At 41.7% G+C, this 25,519-nt stretch overlaps 1 protein-coding gene and 1 long non-coding RNA gene across 3 annotated transcripts in view; one reads left to right on the forward strand and one right to left on the reverse strand.

The window, feature by feature from the left end:
• LOC306960836 (neuronal acetylcholine receptor subunit alpha-3-like) overlaps positions 1-11,008 on the reverse strand; it is a 36,978-nt gene extending 25,970 nt beyond the window's left edge. For both annotated transcript variants that reach the window (XM_079553416.1, XM_079553415.1), the window contains exon 1: positions 10,880-11,008. In XM_079553416.1, coding sequence (XP_079409542.1) covers positions 10,880-10,937 — 58 coding nt within the window. In that variant the 5' untranslated portion in view covers positions 10,938-11,008. The remainder of the gene's footprint in view (positions 1-10,879) is intronic.
• Positions 1-25,519, forward strand: part of LOC306960932 — a 377,440-nt gene extending 351,921 nt beyond the window's left edge. The window contains exon 3 of the long non-coding RNA XR_013792725.1: positions 25,492-25,519. This is a non-coding gene — a long non-coding RNA (uncharacterized lncRNA). The remainder of the gene's footprint in view (positions 1-25,491) is intronic.

The following is a 25,519-nucleotide window of genomic DNA, read 5'->3' on the forward strand; positions in this document are numbered from 1 at the left end:
GTGCTTTACAAATGACCTCGCCTTGCCTTAAATTAAAAGAGTGTTTCAACTCAACAAAGACCAAGACCAGAGGGGCGGAAATAACTCCGGAGTATAAAACGGTCCGTCACGGTGCCACATCACATAGTTAGTGTAATTACAAAGGCGTTTCTCAATGGAGCTGCTTTCAATGTGTCCACAGACTGTACAAGCTCTTTGATCAAACTCAAGCTACAATCACAGGCTGGCACTTCGCTGACGCGCATTTACCATGGTCAGATGGATTTCACATGGCGAATCATAAAAGATGCAATTATGTCGGAAAATGAGCTACAGGTTTGGAACACTTTCATCACTCTCGCTATAAAAATAGGTCGACCAATCATACAAAGGTCGGCGTGGTCAAGAGGTTATATCGGTGAACAACAGTATAGGGACGGTTTTGGGTTTTGTGCTGTGCTCCGGCCTCCCAGCCCAAAGAGACGCGAGGCAAAATTCATATTTAGTTCCAGAAGGTTTATCCTGAGAGCACAAAGCACCTGCGACAAGAGGATTTGGGCGGATTACGGTATAGCATGAAGTCAGGTGGATTTTGGAAGGAAAACTCACAGGCTAAACACAGAAAAGGGAGAGTCTATAAGAATGGGTCTAAATGGGTCTTGCTTTCATATATATTTAATCTTTGCAGCAATGGATGACTACAGAAAACATTGGCCCTCATTCATGATATGTTCTTTTGCACAAATTTGTTTGGGGCGACAGTGGCGCAGATGGTACAGCAGGTCGTCTCATGATCGGAAGGTCAGAGGCAAGACACGTTACCCAGTGCCTGTGTGTGAGTGGTTGGCGGAGGGACCGTTGGCACAGATGTGAGCAGCCTCGCTTCTGTCAGTCTACCCCAATGTAGCTCTCCACTATCAGCATGGAGTGAATGAACCCCCCCTCCCTTTCATGTGTGAAGCGCTTTAGAAATAAGATTCCCTTCCCTCCCTTCGCTTCTTAGTGCCTTCATTCACAAAATGTGTTCTTGGCTGAAAATGTCCCTCTGTAGAACAAATCCTGAGAACACTCATACGCACAAGAAATTTTGAGTCATGTATTTTTGTACATTTTTAATCTTCTAGCAATTAATTCCATAAAGCATGTCAATATAGGGCTGGTCGATTATTGAAAAAATAATAATCACGAGTATTTTTGTCATAATTGAAATCACGATTATTCAAACGATTATTTGTTGCCTTAAAAAACAAGTCTTTATTTTATTTATACATTTATTAATGAGAAAAACTAAGCTGAATATCTTCTGTTTTCTGAACAGTCATAAAAGTACAAATGATTTCAAGTATGCCTCTGTTTCACACCTGCCCCCTGCTGGCCAGCCCTCACACCTGCGCAAGTAAACTGAGCAGCGCGGCCTGATGACATCATCACACAGCGCTGTTTTTTTTTTTTTTTCATATTTCATTCAATAAATATTTATTTTACTTATATTTTATCTACAACGCCACAACCTACTCAAATAAATGTGATCACAAAAACTACACATTTCTAAATGTTACTTTATGCCAGGGGTAGGCACCGTAAGGCCCGGGGGCCAAATCCGGCCCTCCAGCACAGAACCTCTGGCCACCAGTATGATTTTGAGAAATATCATTATGCAAATAAGGAATCAAATACCTGTTTAAGTACTCTAAAAATGCGAGAAATAGTGTTTTTTATAGTGTATTTTTTAAATGTCTTTGCAGAACATCCCACTTGGTCATATATAATGTAAAACAGTGATTCTCAACTGGTGGGTCGGGACTCAAAAGTGGGTCGCGAGCCTAGGGAACTTTTTTTTCAATATTTTCCATCTGAAACAACATGGAAACACACTGGAGTCTGTTCAAATTAGTATTATTGGGTTGTTTTGATCATAATTTCAGTCTTAAAAGCAATGTTCAATAAAAACATGTGTGGTAAATACAATATTTTATAAGATATATGACAAATTACAGTTTTATTTGGGTTTGTTTTTATGTCAGCCAAAAGCGCGAGCCATGGCACGCGAAATGCGAAGGGAAAATAAGTCTGCTTTGCAAAAAAAATAATAAAAGTTTTTAAAAAAAACTCAGAACACAGGTATAGTATTTCCCTACTTAAGAACATGTCGTGAATCTGCCATAGTTTTCTGACACTGTCTTTGTAAGAATGGATTTTAAGCATTTTTTGATGTTCATGAATGAGGCCCATTGTTCATTAAACAATCAAAAAAATCACTGATCAGCAATCCTTTTTTATATAAACACCAAAGGATTCTTCTGAGTGGCAAAGATGTTTTTAATGTAAAAATGTGTCTCAAATGCTAATGCGACCGCTGGAATTTGTCCAATGAGTCAGACGCACTGAGAGAAAAAACATTTCGGTCACATCAATCAAAAGGCTACACTTTCAATACCAGCAGATTAAGTCAAAATGGAAAGAAATATAGGGTCAGCCTTTACAGCACAGTCTCCAGCCTTTATGCCGAATATCAATAATTTACCTCTGTGTGCGGAATACGTCAAAACTCACTTTGAAAGCCGGGGGGGGAGTGGGGGTTGGATCCCAGGAGCAATCCCAGGTTTATGAGGACCATAGGTCAGAACGGGAGAGATACTTGAGGCATAATGTGGGCCAGATATGAAGCAGTGAGGAGAGTCAGATGGGGGAAGGCGGTCAAGGCTTTGAAGGACAGACAGACAGTAAGTGATGAGTGAGAAGAGAGGATACAGTAAGAGCCGCGATTTAGCCTCCACCCTCCTCCCCTGAGCATGCAAAGGCTTTTAGAGCGGAGAGAACGGAATAGAGACAGAGCCTTTTCACTTCTTCATCACGCACTGGGCTGTAAATATTGTATAAAGATGGCGCAGCTGCGTGATGAAGCAAATTCCCCATCAAAACTGCAAACTATTGTTGCTTCAAAACTCCCAGTTGAGACGCGGAGACGTGTTTACCTCTGAGATTACGCCGGGGTAAAGTAACAAAAGATGATGTTTCGAGCTCACGGCAGAAACACGACTATGGACTTATTGGGACGAGGGGGTTTAGGGAAAGAGATGGGAGGGAAAGCTGCCAAAACAACACGTGTTTTTTTGTGACAAAGTGTTTTCGGAGGCAGGTCATGAACAGGTCAAAATACCCTGTCTGACCCTGAGGAGGGGGGGGGGCAAGGTCAGACGCTCTGCTGCTTCATGGAGCTGCCTTTAGCTTTGATTACAGCACACATTCGCTGAGGCATTGTTTCAATAAACTTCGGCAAAGTCAAAAGATCCAGTGTTGCATTAAGGCGAAGCACTGCAGGTGAATAGAGAAACTTTTTAAATGTAGAGAAACTGCTGCTGTCGATTACTGTCATAAATATGTGATGCAAGTTTTTGTCATTTTGCGTTTTCATATAAAAAAATAAGGCTGTTTATGCCTAAAAATGCTCTAATTCTCCTGTGTTTTCAATGATGACATCTGAGAAATGGATTGAGCCTGGTTTAAATTGATGGTTTTATTTCGCCATCATATTAGTTACAAAGATTTTTTTCAGAGGTAATTTTGAATATCTTGTTTAGCTTTAAAGGAATAGGCCACCGTTTTTACATACTGAGATATGTTTTTACCTCAGCTTAGACGAGTTCATTTGTACCTAACACAGCACAGGCGGCATAATCCTGGTATTATTACGCCTTACAATATAGTTCCTCTCTTTCTCCGCTTAGAAAATCCACATTGCTTCATTTTGTGTGACTATACTTCGATCGTGTAACCATATATAAATTGGGAAAACGTGGAAGAGCTTGGTAGCTTCTATCTTCACCTCGTTTGGAGCTATAGAGGAGGAGAGGCTAAATGCTAACGTCGTCTGTGCTGTGTTTACGTGACTGAGGGCACGCGTGACGACCAGACATGTACAAATGAACTCGTCTAAGCTCAGGTAAGAACATATCACAGTATGTAAAAATTAAGGCCTATTCCTTTAAAAAATAGTTATTTTTGTTAATGTAAAAAATTGAAAAATATATTTTTTTATTATTATTATAATAAACTCAATAAATCAGGTTAGGGATTAGACATTAAAAAAATCCCTCTGAAAAAAATCTTCAAAGTATTGTTAAGTCCAAGACTGGAAAGTTTGAAGTCTGTAGTAGCTACTTATGTGGAGAGATTGTTGCACCAATGTGACAAAAATGCATTTTCAGAAAATGGGGCCTGAAATTACAATTTATCTACAAATAAATCTATTGAGAAACATTGAATCAGTGCTATAATTAAACATGCTTTTTTAATATTTTATATTTATATTCTGTTTCCAGGTGAAAGTTTATAATGTTAAAGGAACTATGCTATACTGTAAGTGTTTTCCCCCCCCCTACATGTTCCAACAATGTCCTAATGTGTAGAATGAGCTCTTACCTGTTCACCACAACTGTCTCTAAAATCCTGCACTGTCACTCAAAAAGGTGTCAATGCGGGTCTGAAGTGCCGTCATGCACGAGCTTAATATAGAAGCTGCAGTTATGCGTGAGACCTGAGGTGGCAGCAGTGAGACCAAATTGGCGCAAAACCTGAAAACTTTGCCTGCAGTGTCTCCCCTTAAATGTTCACCGAGATCTTGTATTAATGATGTGAGAGTGTGGCCACTGTGCAAAGTCTTCACCAGCACATCCCAAAGATTCTCAGTGGTAAATCCACTCTGTGGCGGCCGGTCCGTGTGAAAGTGATGTCTCTGCTCCCCAAACCACTCTTTCACATGTCTAAATAAGTTTACGTGACCCCTGGAAGTACGTGGGCACATAGCAGTCCGGATTTCACAAAGAAGGTGAAAATGAATAGTATTTCAAGATTTTTTCAGAGGAAAGTCATTTTTTTTGGGATGCTTTGCATATAAAAGTTTAAAATTGTAGTCTAACGTACTAATGCATTTAATTTTAGTTGATAAATGTCATTATCGGTCGTGTCCTCGAAGTATGGGGGGACTCGTTGTACAAATAGACACTGGAAATGGTACACAAGACACACTCGCACTCCATTATTGTATTGAAATTTAATATTTGCCATTGTACGATAATGGGTCTAACATTACGTTTACTGAGAATAGCCTATATGCAGAACCACACAATCCTGAGTTTAATACAAATGGACTGACTGTGAAATAATTCATGCCACAATTCATGTAAAGCGTTCTCCATATTGTAGCGTGAGAGTGGCCCACAACACAAAACAACACTGGCTCGATCTTGTGACTGAAAAGTGTGCAATATTGCGCCGATACTACAGTATAATAACACTTGTCTTGACGAGTGAAGAATTGTTTTGACACTGCACTTCCTCATCACTGTGTCCGGTTCCCTTTTTAGTCTCATCTTTGATTCTCCCGATTCCTCAGATGATGGCACTATAAATGGTCCAAAATAGCTCCATTAGAGGCTGTTTGACTTTCACAGAACACCGCGCACATTTCTGACTGCTCATGTATTTTCATGACGACACAAAATGAACTTTCTCCACCTTCGAAAATGAGCAGATCAAATAGAAATGTGCACGTCTTCCCCCCCCCCCCAAGGCGCACTCCCCCAAAAGTGGGTTGCATCAATTTGAATATGTTTTATGTGAGCAAGTCACTCAAGCTGCTCGGAGCAATAATTCAACAAAAAAGATCATGAATTAAAAATGGTACAGTTTGTCTTCATTAAAAGTCGGCAATACAGTCGGCTGTTATCATTCAGGGAGGTGTTCGCCTTTTGCTTTCCAAACCTGGCAGTTATTAATGCAGAATTACAGCAGATATATTCAGTCGCTGTCAATTAAAAGTAGAGACGCACTGATCAGATACCGATACTGGGGATTTGAGTATTGATATTAACCGATAAGAGACTTTCTTAAAAGTGTCTTTCTCTGTGAAAAGGTGAATGGGCTGATCTTCTCTTGCCAACAAGATGTTAAATATTAATTCTATCTATTAATACATGAATGTAAAAACATTAAACAAGGACACTGGACTTTTCTACATTAAAGGGACTATACAGAGTTTAAAAATGTCAAAACTAAGTATTTTCCTCCCCCTACATGTTCCAACAATGTCCTGATGTGTAGAATGAGCTTAGACCTGTTCACCACAACTGCCTCTAAAATCCTGCACTGTCACTCAAAAAGGTGTTAATTCGGGTCTGAAGTGCCGTCATGCACGAGCTAAATATAGAAGGTGCGGTTACACGTATAACCTGAGGTGGCAGTAGTGAGCATAAAATGGCCAACTTGCATCTAGCCCCTTTAAATATCCTTGGCTACATGACAGGTTTTTAGGTTGCACTCCCAAAGTGATCTGATTATCACAAAAAGCCAATATGTTTGATCAGTTATACTTTAATAGCATTTCATAAACTAAAATACAAACACTTGGCAGCTCCAGCAGTGTCCAATTTTATTGTATTACTTAAGGTGATATGATCATAGTTTCTGTCTTAGCCTCGATTAGTTGCCACTAGCAATAGTAAGTAAGTAAGTGCTTTATTGTCATTGTATAAGCGCACAACGAAATAGTGTCAGTCCATGCTGCCACTGTGTGTCAACCTGACCCGCATGACCTTGGAGGTTGGGGAAACTGGCTGGCTGCCCTCTGTCTCCTCTGATCCTCTGAAACAGTGCAGCACCTCCTGGGTTTGTCCCTGTTTCAGAGCCTGGTGTCCTGCACTGGTCAGCTCCTCCTCCTCCTTCCTCTTCCTCCTGCACAGCTCCCTCCATTCCTCAACAGCCTTTCACCATCTCCTCGCTTGTCCCTTTTTGTTTCCTGTAGCACCTCTTGTGATGCCTATAATAATATAAGGTAGCATCTATCTATCTATCTATCTATCTATCTATCTATCTATACTGTTTCTCGCCACGGCAGAAGAATATGAAAAACCACTGGCGTTTCCTTTTGGGGCAGAATTCACAGCAAACATGATGTTTGTAACACGTAGCAGTGACTGGCCATCAGTAACTTGTTCTTTACACAATCGTAAGCTATCTCTTCACTTGTTTGGGACCCTGCTAGTCATTACGCATTACAGGACACAAGTCATGTAGTGCTTCAGCTGTTTGTGCCAACCCTGCCCTAACATTCTGGATGTACTGTTGCTGTCGAGTTCAAAGAGTCATTCATTTGTCTTTTATATTCTAAAATCTATCATGATGAAAAGGTAAATCGTTTAATTGGATTCACCCAAAGCGTTCGGTTTAATTCTTCACAGTTTTAACTTTTTTGTTTTTAAATAATGTGCATTTTTGTCCCAACGAGGTGAACAGAGGTGTCCCGCACTAAATCTCAATGATGTGTGCTCCGTGTGCTCCTCATAAAGGTCCTCGAGCCAAATGAGCAGTTTTAGTGTCCATAAACCCGCACAGACAGTTGTTTAGGGAGAGCTGTAGAAACACTCTGGGATGTGTGACTCTTTGGCCACGCCCCCTTTTAAGTCCACCCTGTTTTTCTGCTCTAGAAATGCTTGTATGACATAACCAGTGACCGGATCACCGCTCATGCATTCACTCACATTAGAGGAGCAGCCTGTATTTGAATACAAAGGACAGCAGCCGCGTGAACGCACCTACAGGCTGAAGTAACACATTTGCACTGGCCCACTTTTGAGACCTGGAGTCGACTACTGTATGCAGACTATATGTGAAAAGAGCGTTTCTAGGCCATACGGGATAGTAGTTACAGTCACAAGCAAGAACGTGGATCTAACTCACACATTTAAGATTTGTGCTGAGCTGAAAATGTGCAAGAATATGTTTGTGTGAAAGAAAGTTTTTAGGCGTCTGCCCGATTTTACTGTAAGGCGGGGTGGGCAACATCAGAGCCTCTGGCCATTTTCAGAAATACAATTACACAATTCATTTATCAAATACCTTTTGAAGTGCCCAAAAAATGCAGAAAATACTGTAAATTACTTCCAAATATCTTAGAGGACGCCCCACACCCCATATTATCAGGACAGATCAGATGAACAACACTGGGATTTGCCACGATTGGCAGGTTCGGCCCCTGAACTTTTCATTTATTTATTTAAAGATAAAGGGGGAATATGCAAATTAATGAACATTTAACGAATATAAATGTGCCAGATTATAGCCTTGGGCTGATCCAAACAGCAGAGCCCCTGGCAGGTTGATGTTTAGAAAACATAAAAGCACAGACTATACAAAAATACTATATACACAGAGTATATACAGTACAGAGGACATGTACAAAGACAGACAATAAACATGTGAGACGGAATATGCCAACCAGCGGAGACAAAGCAATGTATTGCACAACCTCCTATTGCACAGAGTCCCACTTTTAGTCTTAGTCTAATACCTATTGCACTGATCCCTATTGCACTGATCCCTATTGCACTTATCACTATTGCACTGATCCCTATTGCACTGATCCCTATTGCACTCATACCTATTGCACGGATCACCATTGCACTGATCCCTATTGCACTCATACCTATTGCACTGATCCCTATTGCACTGATCCCTATTGCATTGATCCCTATTGCACTGATCCCTATTGCACTGATCCCTATTGCACTCATACCTATTGCACTTGTCACTATTGCACTGATCCCTATTGCACTGATCACATTGCACTGATCCCCATTGCACTCATACCTATTGCACTGATCACCATTGCACTGATCCCTATTGCACTTATCACTATTGCACAGATCCCTATTGCACTCATACCTATTGCACTGATCCCTATTGCACTCATACCTATTGCACTGATCCCTATTGCACTTATCCCTATTGCACCGATTCCTATTGCACTGATCACATTGCACTGGTCCCTATTGCACTCATACCTATTGCACTGATCACCATTGCACTGATCCCTATTGCACTTGTCACTATTGCACTGATCCCTATTGCACTGATCACATTGCACTGATCCCTATTGCACTGATCACATTGCACTGATCCCTATTGCACTTATCCCTATTGCACCGATTCCTATTGCACTGATCACATTGCACTGGTCCCTATTGCACTCATACCTATTGCACTGATCACCATTGCACTGATCCCTATTGCACTTGTCACTATTGCACTGATCCCTATTGCACTGATCACATTGCACTGATCCCTACTGCACTGATCCCTATTGCACTGATCACATTGCACTGATCCCTATTGCACTGATCACATTGCACTCATACCTATTGCACTGATCACCATTGCACTGATTCCTATTGCACTGATCACATTGCACTGGTCCCTATTGCACTGGTCCCTATTGCACTGATCACATTGCACTGGTCCCTATTGCACTGATCCCTATTGCACTCATACCTATTGCACTGATCACCATTGCACTGGTCCCTATTGCACTGATCCCTATTGCACTGCTAACTTGCCTCCCCCTGCTGTAAGGAATGCTTTATGTCGGCCGTTCTGTGATGTTCTTCTTCTTCAAGTGTTACTCATGGGTCATCCGCATTTTTAATCCTTTCAACGACTGCAAATATTGTAATTCATGCTTCTGTAATGAATTTATGTCATGTGTTTGTTTTGTTCTGGTTTTGACATGGTTTACGCCTGACATAATCCAATTCAGGTCTGTTTTAGTCTCACCCAGACCCCATTTAGTCCTGATATGATCTGGATCTGGTGGTTCTTGAACAGTCACATAATTTAAGAGTTTCTAGTCTGAGGATCGGTCTGCTTTAAGATCGACTTACACCTTGGGGTTTATATGCTAAGTGTAATAGCAGAGTAAAAGTTGCTGCATATATTTCATTCCTGATACTGGAGCAACTTCTCCAAACTCGTTCAAACTTGTTCTTCCGCAGAACTTTCATTCCCCAAGTGCCACTAGGGTGAACTTAGCATTCTAACACTGTGCGTGAAATCCAAGTTCACTTTCAAGGACGCTTCCTCTGGCGCTTTAGATTAGTTTTTTTTTTTTTTTTCTTGAAAACGTCTTTCTCCCAAACCTGTGTGAAATAACTTTTCTCACAAATCCACTCAAAGAGAAACTGGGGGGAAACACCTCAGAGCCACGAGGGTCACGCATGGAGCCGGAGTGTGGAGGCGCCTGATAACGGCAGCACAGCGCAGCCTATCTGCCACCATGCATAAATCAGATAGCGGCTATTTATGCCCTCGGAGCAAGTGTTTACGTTGACGCTTTGAAATGCCGCAGCATAATTACAGAGCGCGCGCGAGCATCTATTTCACAGAGCGGCTGCGTGTCAAGATCCCGCCTACGCTGTGGTCAGTGATTAGGGCGCCGCCAAGAGCACTTCAATAAAATCAGTCCCTTCATTCAACCCCCATTCTTGTAGTCTCTCTTTCCCTGTATGGCCACGCAACGTCAGCGCACGGCCTGTCCTGATGTTTTACCATAAATAAATAAAAAATACATCCCAAGACCAAGCTTTCCCCAACAACTTTTCCCAAAATCCAAAAAGGCGTTATCAAATCTCCAACTCTCCCACCTCACTCCCCAAACTTTCATCTCCTCCACCTGCAAAGCAATATTTCCACACTTCTCATCCACCACGTGTTTAGCAAATCCGGGAATGAACCGGTCCCGTAAACAAATCCCTTATCTCTTTCGGATTTCGCCTCGCGTCAAGGAGCAGCATTAGCATTCATCTGCATGTTTGCGCTCCAGCACGGTGGCCTATTTTGTCAGAACAGTGACACTTGGGGGGGGGATGCATAACTTTACGCTTCTAGCAAACGAAATTCCAGGGTTAAATGTAAAAACAAAGCACTTTTACGCACGAGGATAAAGGGTGTTCGTTGATGGCACAAAAAAACAATAAGCAAAGCCAACAAGTGACCAGAAAGAGAAGAAGAAGAAAAAAAGTACACAATGCGCACAGTGTTAACTATCCCGCCTCCCGTTCGTGTTTACCTTGCGTTATCACCGCCACGAGCAGGAGCAGGAAAGTCCATCGGTGCGCCGGCTGCATGTCTCTCCCGTGACGCGTGGGGGGTCCGGTCCTTGCCCCTCGCACAACTCTTTCCGCCAATAGAGAGAACATTAAAGCAAGATCGTAAGAGTCAATTAGAAGGGGAGAAAAAAAAAACAAGCGCGCGTGTCACTTCCCCCCGTCTCTCTCTCTGCGTGGTGCCCTCTTGGCGTAGTTCTGCCGGTGCGCTCCTTCCTCATCTGATCCCAACATGACTTGGTTCGTCCCTCCCCTATGAGCGCGCTGCTCGGCTCCCCTTTCGGCGCAGACCCGCACAGACGCACGCACTCAACACAGAAACCACCCGAAAGCTCGCGCTAAAGAGGAGGACCGTGATTGTATTTTTGACTGCAGCAGTTTCTCCAAACATGCCATCAGTATACAGGCGCTAAATCATCTTCATCGTTTTTTTTTTTTTGTTTTTTTTTACAGGAGTCATTTACGAACAGAAAACCCCTCAGTATAAGATCAACGGTTAAAGTGTGTGACAAAAGTGGATGTTTTTGGAGAAAGTTAACGCGACGTTTCCCCTGAAGGTTTTAGCACCTTGGACAGCGCCCACAAAAAGATCCACCTTTTTAACCCCTTAACCCCCGCCTGAACCAAGCACATTATTGGTTTTACCCCAATCTAAAAGCTTTAAGGGACTATACGGAGTTTAAAAATGTTACATGTTCCAGCCATGTTCTAATGTGTAGAATGAGCTCAGACCTGTTCACCACAACTGCCACTAAAATCCTGCACTGTCACTCAAAAAGGTGTTAATTCGGGTTAAGTGCCGTCATGCACGAGCTTAATATAGAAGGTGCAGTTACACGTAAGATCTGAGGTGGCAGTAGTGAGTATAAAATGGCCAACTTGCATCTAGTCCCTTTAAAAAAGTGACAAAAAGTTGACGAAAAAGCAATAGAAATGCGCAACAAGAAAAGCAAAGAAGAAGCAGCATAATCCGACAAAAACATGACAAAAAAGAGACAGAAAAACATGACAAAAAGGGCGACACATGAGCGACAAAAAAATTGCCGGAAAACACGTCAATAAAGCATCGAAAAAGCAATGAAACCAACAAAAACATGAAAAAAGAGATCAAAAAACCCCTCAAAAACACAGTGAAAATGTGACAAAATAGTTACGATCACTTTTTTAGTTATTAGCTTTCAAATGAGGCGCTCCTGTTGCTCTCCAGTCAAGAGGCTTTTAGATTTGGGTAAAGCCGAACTGGAGAAAATAGGCAGGGGTAAAAGGTTAACGCAATGTTGCCCCTGAAGGTTTCAGCACCTCGGACAGCGGCCACAAAAGATCGCCTGAACCGAGCACATTTTCTCCAGTTTGGCTTTACCTCAATCGAAAAACTTAGAAAAACGCATCAAATTAGTTGACGAAAAAGCAACAAAAATGTGATCAAAACACAACAAGAAAAGCCATGAAGAAGCAGCATAATCCGACGAAAACAAGACAAAAAAGAAACAAAAACATAACCATAAAGTGACACATGAGCGACAAAAAATGTGCCGGAAAAGCAACAAAAACGTGACGAAAACACAACAATAAAGCAACAAAAAAACGATGAAAACCCAACAAAAACATCAAAAAAGACACAAAAATGCTTTAAAAACGACAACGTGACAAAAAAAAGTTACTATCACTTTTCTTTTTCTTAGCTTTCAAATGAGGCGCTCCTGTTGCTCTCCAGTCAAGAAGCTTTTAGATTTGGGTAAAGCCGAACTGGAGAAAATAGGCGGGGATAAAGAGGTTAACGCAACGTTGCCCCGAAGGTTTCAGCACCTTGGACAGCGCCCACAAAAAGATCCACTTTTTTTCTTTCAGAATTTGGTTGAATTAGCCTTGAATCAATAAATAGCCTAAGTGAATAAACATCTGAACTGCATGGAAACTACTTATTAACGCTAAGTTTATTATCATTTTGTCGACAGCGAGCCTATTAGTGGCACTTCCTCCCCCCGTTATCAACATCATGCTGGGTTCTTCAGCAGACGTTTAGTCAGAAACAACAGCAGCAGCAGCAGCAGCAGCAGTGCATGTGCTCCGAGAAGTGGCATTACTGTGTCTCTCAATGTCTTGTTTCTGCTTCATTGAAAAGCCGCTCTCTCGCATGACGCTCCCCTGATGCCTGTTTACCACCAGCAGGATGGCACTGATTAAGTTTAATTTTAGCCCCCCCCCCCCCCCCCCCCGATTTTCCATGCTCCGCTTGACGTCATCAAACAAAGCAATTAAGGAAGTCACGCTTAACAGAGCCGAGCTAAAGCAAGACAGGACAGCGCACAACACCCAGGTGCGGCTTTGTGATACATAGAAGTGTAATGATAACCTTTTCAATCGCACAAGACGACGCCGATTTCAAGCATGTGCTGTCATTGTGGATCAGATTTACATTTGTTGACTTGAGCATCAGATTTAAAGAGGCATAATTGAGGACCCCTGCACCTTCGACCTATGAAAATGTTAAGAAATTACCCTGTATTAGTGATGGGGTTTATGGCTCTTTACCGAGTCTTTGGGATCTGTTCTAAAAACTGGCTCTTTTTAGTTTAACATTTGAATAACTCCGGCCTGATAACTCACAATGTCTAATACGCAATCGATAAAAGGCACACTATGTTTTGGGACTGATGTTTACGCTTTGAAAAACATGTTTGTGAATAAAATCTTGCGCCATAACTAATAAAAAAGAGGCTTCAACTGTCGGACAAATCATTTTTGGTGAATTTAGCTTTGACTTTAGAGCAAAAAGCTTTCACTTGTGTCGGCTGCTCCGGTGTCGGGCTGATTCCTGTGTTCGTTCAGGGGAGTTTTGGGTAAATTAACTGAAAAAAAAAAAAAAAATCTGGCTCTTTTCACAACTGAGATCCGATTCTAACCATTCGCCTTAAAGGAACAGGCCACAGTTTTTCCCAAGTGAAGTATGTTATTTCCTGAGCTCAGACGAGTTGATACATACCTGTCTGATCTTTGTGCCCGTGGAAGAGCGTGGTCGCTTCTAACTTCACCCCGTTTGGAGCCATAGGAATATGCTGGGAGAGGCCAAATGCAAACACATCAATCTCCCACCCACTCCCACTCACTTTCGGATCCTGACCCACCAGATGTGAACCACTGAGCTAGAATTATATATTAAACCCCACCACCACCAACCCCTAAAAACCGGGGTAAAATAATAATATGTGTCATGATAGGCTAACTACATTGAAATGAGGCACTTTAATACATTGTGTATGGGAATGTCCCAAATTGGTGGCTTTCGGGAAAATGGTTGTCTACACTTTAAGCAGTATTGTAAAATTTCAAATACCATGCACACCAAAACTCTGCATTTTGGGAATATATCCACAGAATTTCATCCTCCTGCAGGCCAGGAGGATGATTGCTTTGTCCTGGAAAGACACTGAATTATCATCTGCGCAGTCTTGGTTGAGAGAGATGACAACATCAATCACATTGGAACGGTTAACATACATAACAAAGGGTAAAGCACAAGAGTTTGAGGAAGTATGGACGCTTTTAATTGACTTTCTTAAAAAATGATAAAATATGTCTGATTTCAGGTTGAGTGTGACTTATTTTATTTTATTTTGTTTTATTTATTTTTATTATTTTGCATCTGATTCATGTTATTTGTCATTGTTTTTGCTACATTGGAAAATTAATAAAAAACAGTGATGAAAAAAAAACTACATTGAAATGATGCCTGCACATACTGTATATGTATTTACATGTATCATTTTAAGCTAAACCCTCTATTTCTTTTATTTTCTTTATTATTTCTTTTTTTTTTGGTCAGAGGATTTTGTTCACACATAGACAGGTGAAAAGTGAAAAAAAAAATCAACCCAGAGCTCAAACGCCACAAAAACACGCCTGTCTTCTCTCAGTCTTATTAGTAAAATTGGTTAGGAACCGGTGGCCATGTGTGTTTCTGACAGGACTGTTTAGGGTGACGCACCATGGCCTGCCGCACTGCTTTGCCCCACTGCTCTGCCCCACTGCTCTGCCCCACTGCTCTGCCCTGCATCATGTCTAATTCATGTTTTTGGTAAAAGCTGGATGCAGTGACTGGAAAAGCCATTAGAGCGTCTTGTTTTCACTCTCACTCACTCGCTCTCTTTTTCCATCTATAATTTTCCTTTATTCTACATGAAATTAAAAAAGGAATAAAAAAGCTCTCACGTATCAGTTCGCCGTGTTGTTTTAAGTCGTCTTATGAACATCTGTTTGCCTTCGTCTTCTTCTCATCCACACAATGTACGCTCCTCCCAAGCGATTGCAAGACATAAAAAATGTCTATCTATCCCCCTCGCTACAACTTTTAGATGATCCTGAATTATTCACGTGCACATATCTGCCGCACATCCCTGACCCACAGAGGAGAAGTGCTTTTATTTTCATCCAGAGTAATGAAATGTGGATGGCCTCCTTTATTCTCCCTGGCATGATCCTCTCGCTGAGGTGGGTTTAATGGAGCGGGAGGTGATCACCGGCTTCTGGAAGAGTCTATGCGAGGCTCTGAGGTTTGATCTCATGTCCTCTATGACCACATGATGGAAAGTGGAGAAAACTGGATTAACGGGGAAAGGTGTGGAGTGGAGCGGTGAGTGTAGTTTCCAGTTCTGAAGTTATCCCATTTTGACAACAGTGCATGTGGCAATAAAAACGTGATGCACAACTGGGCACTTCAGAGTCCTCACCCACTGCCCCTAAAGAACTATAGGTGTAGGATGGTCCAAATGCAGGGGACAAATTTCCCAACAAAGATAATGGAGTCTACAAATACAAATACATTCAGTTGCAGTCGTTTATTATCATCGTTAAAGACAGATGAAAGTCACTGAGTTAATGTTTCATCTTTCACCTCGCCAACGGCAAAGGATGTTTTAGCTGCAGGCTGATTATACATGATCTAGTACAGAGGGGTTAACCAGCTAGAGATAACCGTCAAAAAGCAGAGAGTAATGATTAGTGCAAGTTCATAGAGTTATAAAGTGTCAATATAAGGCACTTTTTATGCTACAAAGAAAAGTGTGAAGATGCAGAAGTAAAGACAGGGAGTAGCAACATCAATGAATGAATGAATGAATGTATTGCACGTTATTGTCTCTGTTGGGCGCATTGTTTTGAGCACACAATGCAGATTCAGCTGACAACATATGAGACAACAATTGGTGCAAATAAATATAAAATTGGTAACAAAATGAAGTGCAGACTTGAATTAATCAAAGGACTAGATGTTTAAATCCCAGGTGATTCAGCTCTGCATTGAATTGGGAGAAACTCTTGTTTTCAGAACTTTGCTTCTTTAAGCTCAGATCTAAAACTGCGCTCAAGCATGAATCAGTTTAAGAAGAAATATAAAGAAAACATTTTTTTGAAATATGAGACAACAGAACTTACAGATTATAAGTGATTTGTCTCATGTATGTGCCTTGTTACTATTGCTACTTAGCAATTTTCTTTTGAGTTTTGAGTAACTATGTAGGAACAGGAAAATGATGATGTTATCAATATGTTTTTGAACTAGGGGGTGGGGTTAAATAAGTTTAACTTCTCCTCACTCCTTTTTGGACATGTGCATTTGTATTTGGCTTTTCAAGGGAACTGACAAGTTTGCTTTGTCTTTTTGATTTGTAACAGCCTTTACGTTTAAAATTTTGTAAAGGTATTGTGTTGCTCACATGCTCAAAATAAAATAACGAACGACCTACTCAGGGTGTTATTACCTATGCAGCACATCGTCAGTTGTGAACCTCAACATCATTTGGTGTTTCGGCCATTTATCACAAGATACCCTCCGATGAGGCCCACTTCAGGTTCAGATCAGACCTGGGCGTGTGCTGCATAGGGTGTTATGTGTTCATTTTACCCCCCATGCCGTCTCCTTCCTTCTCAGCCAAAGCCAGTGACTGCTTCTTTCTGCAGCAGTGGCGAGTTCTTTGACTATCTTCCTGTGAGCGTGGTCTCTGATACCCATTTCTTTCAGAAAATGAGTTGTGGAGTTTGCAACGAAACCTCTACAGCCCACTTCCACCGGCCTCACCTTCCTCAACCAACTCCTCTCTTCAGCCTCAGGCTCCAGTTGGGAGTACCGAAGCTCTTTGTGCTTGTATGCTTCATCGATACCATCCTCCCATGGAACCGTTAACTCAACGATAAAAGCTCGGTGGCAGGAGTTGGACATAAGCACCAGGTCTGGGCGCAGCATAGTCACTGCGGAAACACAAGCCTCTTGTCAAGATCGTCCAGTAATTCCCAGTCCCTGGCTCCATTGAATGGGTTTGAAACTCTAGTATTATACAATGCAATAAATGAACACATTTAAAAAGTAAAAAACCCAATCATCCGACTGACCATGGGCAGACAGGTAATAAGCATGAGCAGAAACAAGGGGATGTTGCGATTACAGAGCTGCAGATGAAATAATATTTAGAGAATAATTGTTTCTGGTAGAGGGGAGGAGGAAAGGACAAGTAACAGGTTAAATGTTGCAGTAACGTTGCAAAGTCCAGTTCACAGTCTGAGCAGGTGTGGGAGTGAGGCACAATGAGGAGCGTAAGAAATATACGCTCCTCATTGTGTTACAGGAGAGACAAAAACAAAAACAAAACTGGATGCGATATGATTACAATTTCACCAATCATTTTGTAAAACGTTTTTAGCTTTTTTAGCACATACCACATTTAAGTCAGCAAACTCCAAACACCCACCCATGCACTTGGGGCTATCTCCAAATCAGGCTTATCCTTCAAAAAAAAGTGAATTTTCTTTAAAGCTGCTGATATATTAGCCCTTGAACGTGGGGAATTACAGCATACGGGGCATTAAGTGCAAAGTCAGGTGAAATGGAATTGGCTGACAGCTCCTGCCATAAGTAAAGTTATAATGGAAGGAGTGAGAGGTTCAGTCCACTGCCTCCATTATGGGAGGGCTCATCACTGCATTATTGATCCTATAGGTTAACATATGGCAAGTAAAATCCAATCCATTATTGTTTTCTTTATCAATCATTTATTTGACTGAATTTATTTCGATAATGGGCCTGTCAGACATGATGTTATGTGTTTTGGCCAGAGCTGCCCCATATGCAACAAATCAAATCAGACTGTTTTCTCTCAGAACCGTCATCGGCTTCTTTGAAAAGGCTTGTTTTTGGTTAGTTTGACACTTACCTTGACTTTACGCTTTCATCACTTGTTCTCTCATGTTGCCATCTAGCTTCATCTATGCCTCTTCTTCTAAAATACCTGCAATTCCCTCTGTCTTTGTACGGCAGCTTTTTTTTTGTTCAGAGGATTTATTACTGCAGAGAGTGAAGGACCCAGCTTTTAACCTCTTACCCTTTTGTGGCTTTTTTGTTGGTTTTATGTTTTGTTATGCTTTTTTTTTTAACTAGGGTTAGGATTAGTTAACCCTAATCAGGATATAATTAGGGTTAAGAACGGCAAATGTAACATAAATTGTGTTTCACTCACACAGATCTCACACATATTTTTTTTTAGAAACTAGAAGGTCTTGGCTTTCAAATAAGGTATTACACTGGCAAATATGCTGTAAACTCTCCAGTCAATATGTTTTGAGATTTGGATGTAAATAACTGTTAACCCTAGCCCTAAGGTGGCAGTTAAGTGGTTAAGCTTTTAGGTTTTGGGTAAAGCCAAACTGGAGAAAATACACAAATACAAGGACAGCATTAAATTGACTATACAGAGTTTAAAAATGTTAAAACTTGAGTATTTTCCTAATGTGTGGAATGAGCCCAGACCTGTTCACCACAACTGCCTCTAAAATCCTGCACTGTCACTCAAATACGTGTTACTTCGGGTCCAAATTGCCGTCATGCACAAGCTTAATATAGAAGCTGCAGTTACACATATGACCTGAGGTGGCAGCAGTGAGCACAAAATGACCAATTTGCATCTAGTCACTTTACTAAGAGACCCAACACACCTGATGCACAGTGGAGGCGTCACAAGAGGCGCTACAGGAAACAGCAAAGGGGCAAACAAGGAGGTATCCGGGGCAAGACTCACAGCTGAGCAACACAAACCTTCTGTCCCCACTGTTCTGACCAATGCCCGTTCACTGGAGAAAAAGACAGATCACATCCGTCTGCTACGCTCCTCCCAGAAGATGGTGAAAGACCATTGTGGAGCGGAGGGAGCTGCGCAGGAGCTTTGATTCCTCAGTGTGATTGGGGTGTAATTCAAAGCAACACTAGATCTAGACACAGATGCAGTTTACAAGATTTACAAGCTAAAGTGGGAGCCAAATACGCAGACAGGCTAGTTTTTGCCAAGCTAATCTCCCTCAGGATGATCTTACTGTGTGCAATGTTGTTTGTAAATGGGTTTATCTAACTTTAATTTCCCCCAAATTGAAGAAACACTCAAATGCAGTGTTTCTGTTTGACCCATACCTCACTGTCGCTATGGGCAACGGTCGTAGTGCCTGGGGACCTGCATCCAGGATGAGTTTATTGTGTATGTTGAAGAGAGACGCTCAGACACAGTGAGAGCCGTCAAACATGGGACTTTCTTCATGTTGGGCGAGAGCACTAACCACTCAGCCACCACGTTGAGTTAATATCACTTTGTTAAAATTTAGACCTATTTACTAAGACTGCGCACTCATCTGCTCCGGCCCCACCCGAGGGGTTGTCGTATACTGAAGTCGGGGTCGGACGATGATTTTCAGACATTATTTCGCATTTCAGACATTGACTTTGATGCATTTTTGATTGAAAACAGCATATCAAAATACAGTATCCAAACTAACATCATTAAACCAGATTCAAAATGTTTTGCACCTTCAATTATTGTAAGTTTGGGAACCCCTGATCTAGCCTTGATTAAGATCTACTTCGAGACGACTTCATTTCAGATCATCCTCAGGCAGATCATTTTGTATTGACCCCTGCTTGGTCTTCGCGTCATCCTCTCTAACAAAAGGAAATGAGTCCTAAAATATTTGTCCTAAAGTGCACATGCTTTTAGAATAAAGAACAATGGCTAATGGACGTCCCGGTACTCCACAGTTCTCAGCGCTCCGAGAATGAAAAATAGAAATTGTAAAATGATGAGGACAATTTGAAAACGTTTGTGGCAGCTCAGCAGTGTGGCTACACTTTGACTGTTATGACTTGTGATTGCAATCTGACACTCTCGTGTACTTAACCACCAGCCAGAGGAATACTCAAACCAACTCGAATCTGTTAGTACCTCATAAGTGCCGTCTAAGAGCATCCCAATCACCGCTTTCTGCAGAGCCAGGACTTTTTATTCACTACAGAGGAAGCAGATGGGAAAATCAAAGGCTTCATATGGCACTCCGCACAGGGGATGTTTTGCACTTAACTGTGCATGTCTGCTGTTGAGACTGACTTGGTTGATTAGGTTAAGTAAAGGGTGGGAATAAGTGAAGTATATCACAACATTTTAACTTAAAACTCCAAAAACACCAAATATTCTAGTCTTATTTTTTTTTTGGAAGGTTGTTTTAATATACAATTTTAGCCTGGTTTATTGAGCTTTGAACTTATTTATTCGAAGACTAGGTTATATCAACACACATAAAAGGCTTATATTTTCAGAAACTTTCTTTGCAAGCACGAAGCCAGCTCAGTAAACGTGTGCGTCCACATGGGTCGACTCAGGTCTGTGAAAACGGCGCAATTCATCTTCCAGGCCTGTGTAAACTTTTGTGGAATGTAAACAGTGAAAATGAAACTGATTCATGGATTTACGATTTACAGAAGAGATGAGTTTATTCTTCAGACGTAACGGGACTAAAGCAGAAAAACCTGTCAGTGACTTTGACTGTCACTCCAAAAGCACAGACTGACTCGTGTTTTTCTACTTGTCACCTGTGGCTTGTGGACTAAAGTGGAGCAAAGAGGAGCGGAGTAAAACCATCATAGATCCAAGAGTAAAACTCATCATAAGTTCAGTAGATTATGGATATCATCGTTTTAGTTAAAGTTGCGCTGCGTAAACGGTGTTTTGAGATCTTTTCACTCTGGGACCTATAGTTTTGAAAATGTTCGTTTACAGACCCCCAAAACGCCGGGCTCGTATGGACGATACAATGGATTGATAAAATATCTTTGCATTTGGTCCTCAGCTTGACTTCGTGTGGACAGGGCCTTAATGAGATATCCAAAATCCCCTCTTTAAATTAAATCGTTGTATCTAATCAACAATTAAACAAAACGAATTTAAACCTGGCTCTATCCATTACGTATTTACAGTTCTTTCTTTGTCACAAATATAGTCTATATAGCTAATTGTTACATAAAATAAGCGTGAAAAATATTAAACCGGGCCCAAAACAAGGCTAAAAATCGAGATCAATTAATATGAGTAAAACATGTGATATATTTTTTTGCCTTATTGTAGTAAGATGAACCAGAACCAGTGAAGGCAGTTTCAGCGCAGACAGGACATTCTATCATGAGGTTCCAGTTTGTAAAAGCTGATTTGGAAACAATAGGTCAGTGGTGCCCCCTGGCCTCCTATTGTCCAAACAACGGGAGCAGCAGCACCCCTTCGATAGCTCAGTTGGTAGAGCGGAGGACTGTAGTGGTCAGCGCGGACATCCTTAGGTCGCTGGTTCAAATCCGGCTCGAAGGAGGACACTTTTTTATTTGTTTTTTTACTAATTTAGCCTTTGTTACTATTGGTGCCGATTCCTTGTGGGTCGTGAGACAACACAAAAGAAAGTGACTTAGTTTCCCAGCTCAAAACATTTATATACATTACTGAAAGCTCTTCATGTCTATTGAACACACATAACTATTTATTCAGCAGTAAAAAAGCTGATACATAATTAACAAACAATGATTAGAACTGGGTTTATCTTTATTTCTCTGTGACTTTATGTACACAGCATTGCATTATAGAGCTGCGCATTTAATCACATTTTAAGACAAAATAAACAAAATAAATACCAAATCTTCACAATGACATGTTTAATTATTGCACTGATTGTAATAGATTTCCATCCATTCCATCCATTTTCTTCCGCTTTATCCGGGGCCGGGTCGCGGGGGCAGCAGTCTCAGCAGAGATGCCCAAACTTCCCGATCCACACACACCTCCTCCAGCTGTTCTGGGGGGACCCCGAGGCGACACCAGGCCAGCTCGGAGACATAGTCCCACCACCGTGTCCTGGGTCTTCCACGAGGCCTTGTCCCACTAGGACATGCCTGGAACACCTCCCGCGGGAGGCGACCAGGAGGCATCCGAAACAGATGCCCGAGCCACCTCAGTTGGCTCCTTTCGACGTGAAGGAGCAGCGACTCTACTCCGAGCTCCTCCCGGGTAACTGAGCTCCTCACCCGATCTTGGAGGGTGCGCCCAGCCACCCTGCGAAGGAAACTCATTTCGGCCGCTTGTATTCGCGATCCTGTCCTTTCGGTCATGACCCAAATCTCATGACCATAGGTGAGGGTGGGAACGTAGATCGATCGGTAAATCGAGAGCTTTGCCCTCCGACTCAGCTCCCTCTTCACCACGACAGACCGATACAGCGAACGCATCACTGCTGACGCCGCACCGATCCGTCTATCGATCTCACGCTCCATCCGTCCCTCACTCGTGAACAAGACCCCGAGATACTTGAACTCCTCCACTTGAGGCAAGGACTCCCCACCGACCTGAAGATCCTGTAATAGATTTATTTGGGAAAACTGTAACGCATTTTTCTCACATTGGTGCGACAGTATCTCCACTTAAGAAGCACCAACAGACTTCAAATTTGGACTGAAAAGTCTTTTGAAGGTTTTTTTCAGGGGGATTTTGTAATATCTAATTCCTGACCTGCATGTTTTGGGAGGTCGGGAAAACCGGAGAACTGCCTTCAGTCTCCTCTGATCCTCTGAAACGGTGCATCGCCTCCTGGGCCTCCCTCCGCTCCACAACAGTCTTTCACCATCTTCTGGGAAGAGCGTTCATCTGTTTTATTCTCCAGTGAACGTCCTTTAGCCAGAACAATAGAAGGCTTCTGTTGCTTAGCTGCGAGTCTTGCCTGTATACCTCTTTGTTTGTCCCTTTTTTTGTTTCCTGTAGCTCCTCTTGTGTCGCCTCCCCTGTACTGCTGGTGTGGGGGGCTCTTGGTGTCTTTTCAGGGTTTCAGAAGAAGAAATGTGTAAGTCTCAAATGTGTTTAGCTCATAAGCTAGCTTAAAAAGCTGCTTTCTTCAGGACCATAGATGCAGATGGCGTCTCTGGAATCACCCATATATGGTCATGTTTGAAAACAGTTAAGGGGGAAAACAATTTTGAGAAAAATCTAAACTTTCTCTAATTATTCAAAAACTACTTAAACAAATTCTGAATTATTGATATAGATTTCTACTAAATAAAGATACAAATACATGGAGAGGAGCAAGGTGGTTCAACGGCCCATAAATACATTTAAAAAAACGGAGAATGCTAACCAGATGCTACATAGCATTGTGCTAATGCTAATGCTAGCTAGCGCTTGCTATGACTGCCGTTTTTTCACTTCTACAGAACAATCTGCTGTGAGAAAATATCCATATGGACCCGATTTACACTTGACTTTATTTGTCTGTGATAAATGGCTAAAAAGAGAAAAGTTGTGTTTCCCAAAAGATTCTATTTTCCCCCTTAGCGAGGCCGTCTGTATCTATTATGACTCTTTGTAGCAAAAAAAAAATCCACCAGCCCGACAAAACATGGCAAAGACGTACAAAAGCATGCAGTAAAACCAGTTTGGCAAAAAAAAAAAAAAAAACGCAGCTGAACCAAGAGAGAAGGAGGTTGCTGCTTGTTTACACGTCACCATATTTATGTCAGTAATCAGTAAAATCAGTAAAAAGTTTCAAATTGATATCTCTAGATTTAAAAGGTTTCCCTATTCACCTGCAGTGTCTCGCCTTTAATACCAGTGGAAGTGAAGTGTACAGACCTAAACAGTCCTGTATTACCAAATGACTGCCCTGCCGAGGCTAATGAAGCATTTTGTGGATCGTCATTCTGCGTCCACCGCCTCTGAGTGGTTTGGGTTGATTTTCCGGACCTCTGTTTTGTAGACACTGTGTTGCTGTTTGTTCGTATGTGGTCAGCAGAACTCACAGGACACACACAAACAAACACACACATGTAAAAGCAACAGAAGCTGACACGCAGACTGGTCAGACACAGAGCGCGGCCCGGAGAGGGTGATCCCACGAGACAAGCTGACTCGGACCATCATACTTAAGTGGTGATATCTGGGCAGGAGCGGAATACAGAAAAATAGCAAATGTCCAGCGTGGAAACGTGTCTCCCAGGTCAGAATAGCTGTTATGGCAGCAGGCGAGGCTTGTGGCTTTTCGGTTGCGACTTAAAAGGACACTTTCTCTCTTCAACCACTGAAGTACACATGCCCTTTTCTGTCTAAGGTGATCCAAGCTTTGTTTATGATGTATTTTCCTGTTGCTGAAACACACAGAAACGTTCTCGCTGAAAGCTTTTAGAAGATGATGATTTATTATTGCTGTTAAAGTGTGATGTTTTGATTGATATGGTAGTTCTTGCTCTATTTGTCATGGTGAAAAATGTCAGAAACGATTGCTTGTGGAGTGCCCTTGCAGTTGTCTGTGATCGGAGGGTCCGCGGTTCGAATCCTGCAGGTGCACACTGTCGCTGTGTCCTTGGGCAAGACACTTTTCCCTCCTTGCCTCCAGTGTCTACGTACACTGGTGACTGAATGAGCGTGTGAATGGATGCCTGGTTCCTTGATGTAAAGCACTTTGAGTGCCTAAAGCAGGAAGAAAGGTGCTATATAAATGTGACACACCCCTCCCTATACCCGCAAAATTGTCAGAAGATTGAATTGAATTGAATATTTCGAGCCATATAAACAAAACTATACAGGCAGTGTTCAAGAACAAATACAGAGACAAAGGTACATGCTGAATCTGTCCAAAAATATTTACCTTTCATACAACGTACTTCCTTTGCCCTTATAATTGGCCAACAAAATAAAAATAAATACATTGTAACTCGAATAAGAGTGGGAAGAAGACAAACTTCTTTACTTTATTCATATATTTAAGTAATTTATTTAATGCGGCACTTGTTCCAAACTTTGTTGTGCTGCTTTTGTCTGCTTGGTGTTTAATTTTTTATTCATAACATAACATTAAAGCAGTACTAAGTTACTCATGCCCCTAGAGGCCATAAGCGCCACTGCAGGTGTTGAAGCAAGTTGTGATTTTTTACTCATTAATTGTCAGTGAGAGTAAATACTACGCTGACAGAAAAGACAAAGGGAGAGAGGGATATTGTACATCCAAATACACAATGGAGATCTTTTTTTTCACTCAAACTTGGCTGTAAATACTGTTTAAGTGGTGCTAGCCCGCAGTCAGCTGAGCCTAGCTTCTTCTTCGTGATTCCATTAGTGTGCATTGGTGACTCCGACCCGGTGCACGGAAGATACAATCGTGGTTCTCTGGCCAGAGACACCAGGGGAGATGAAAGACCCTCCAATCATCCCATTAACACTTGTATTGCCCCCAGAGGAACTACAAAAAGGATTTAACAAGTTACTTAGTACTGCTTT

This window comes from Gobius niger (genome assembly GCF_951799975.1).
Source record: "Gobius niger genome assembly, chromosome: 3".
Classification (NCBI taxonomy): domain Eukaryota; kingdom Metazoa; phylum Chordata; class Actinopteri; order Gobiiformes; family Gobiidae; genus Gobius; species Gobius niger.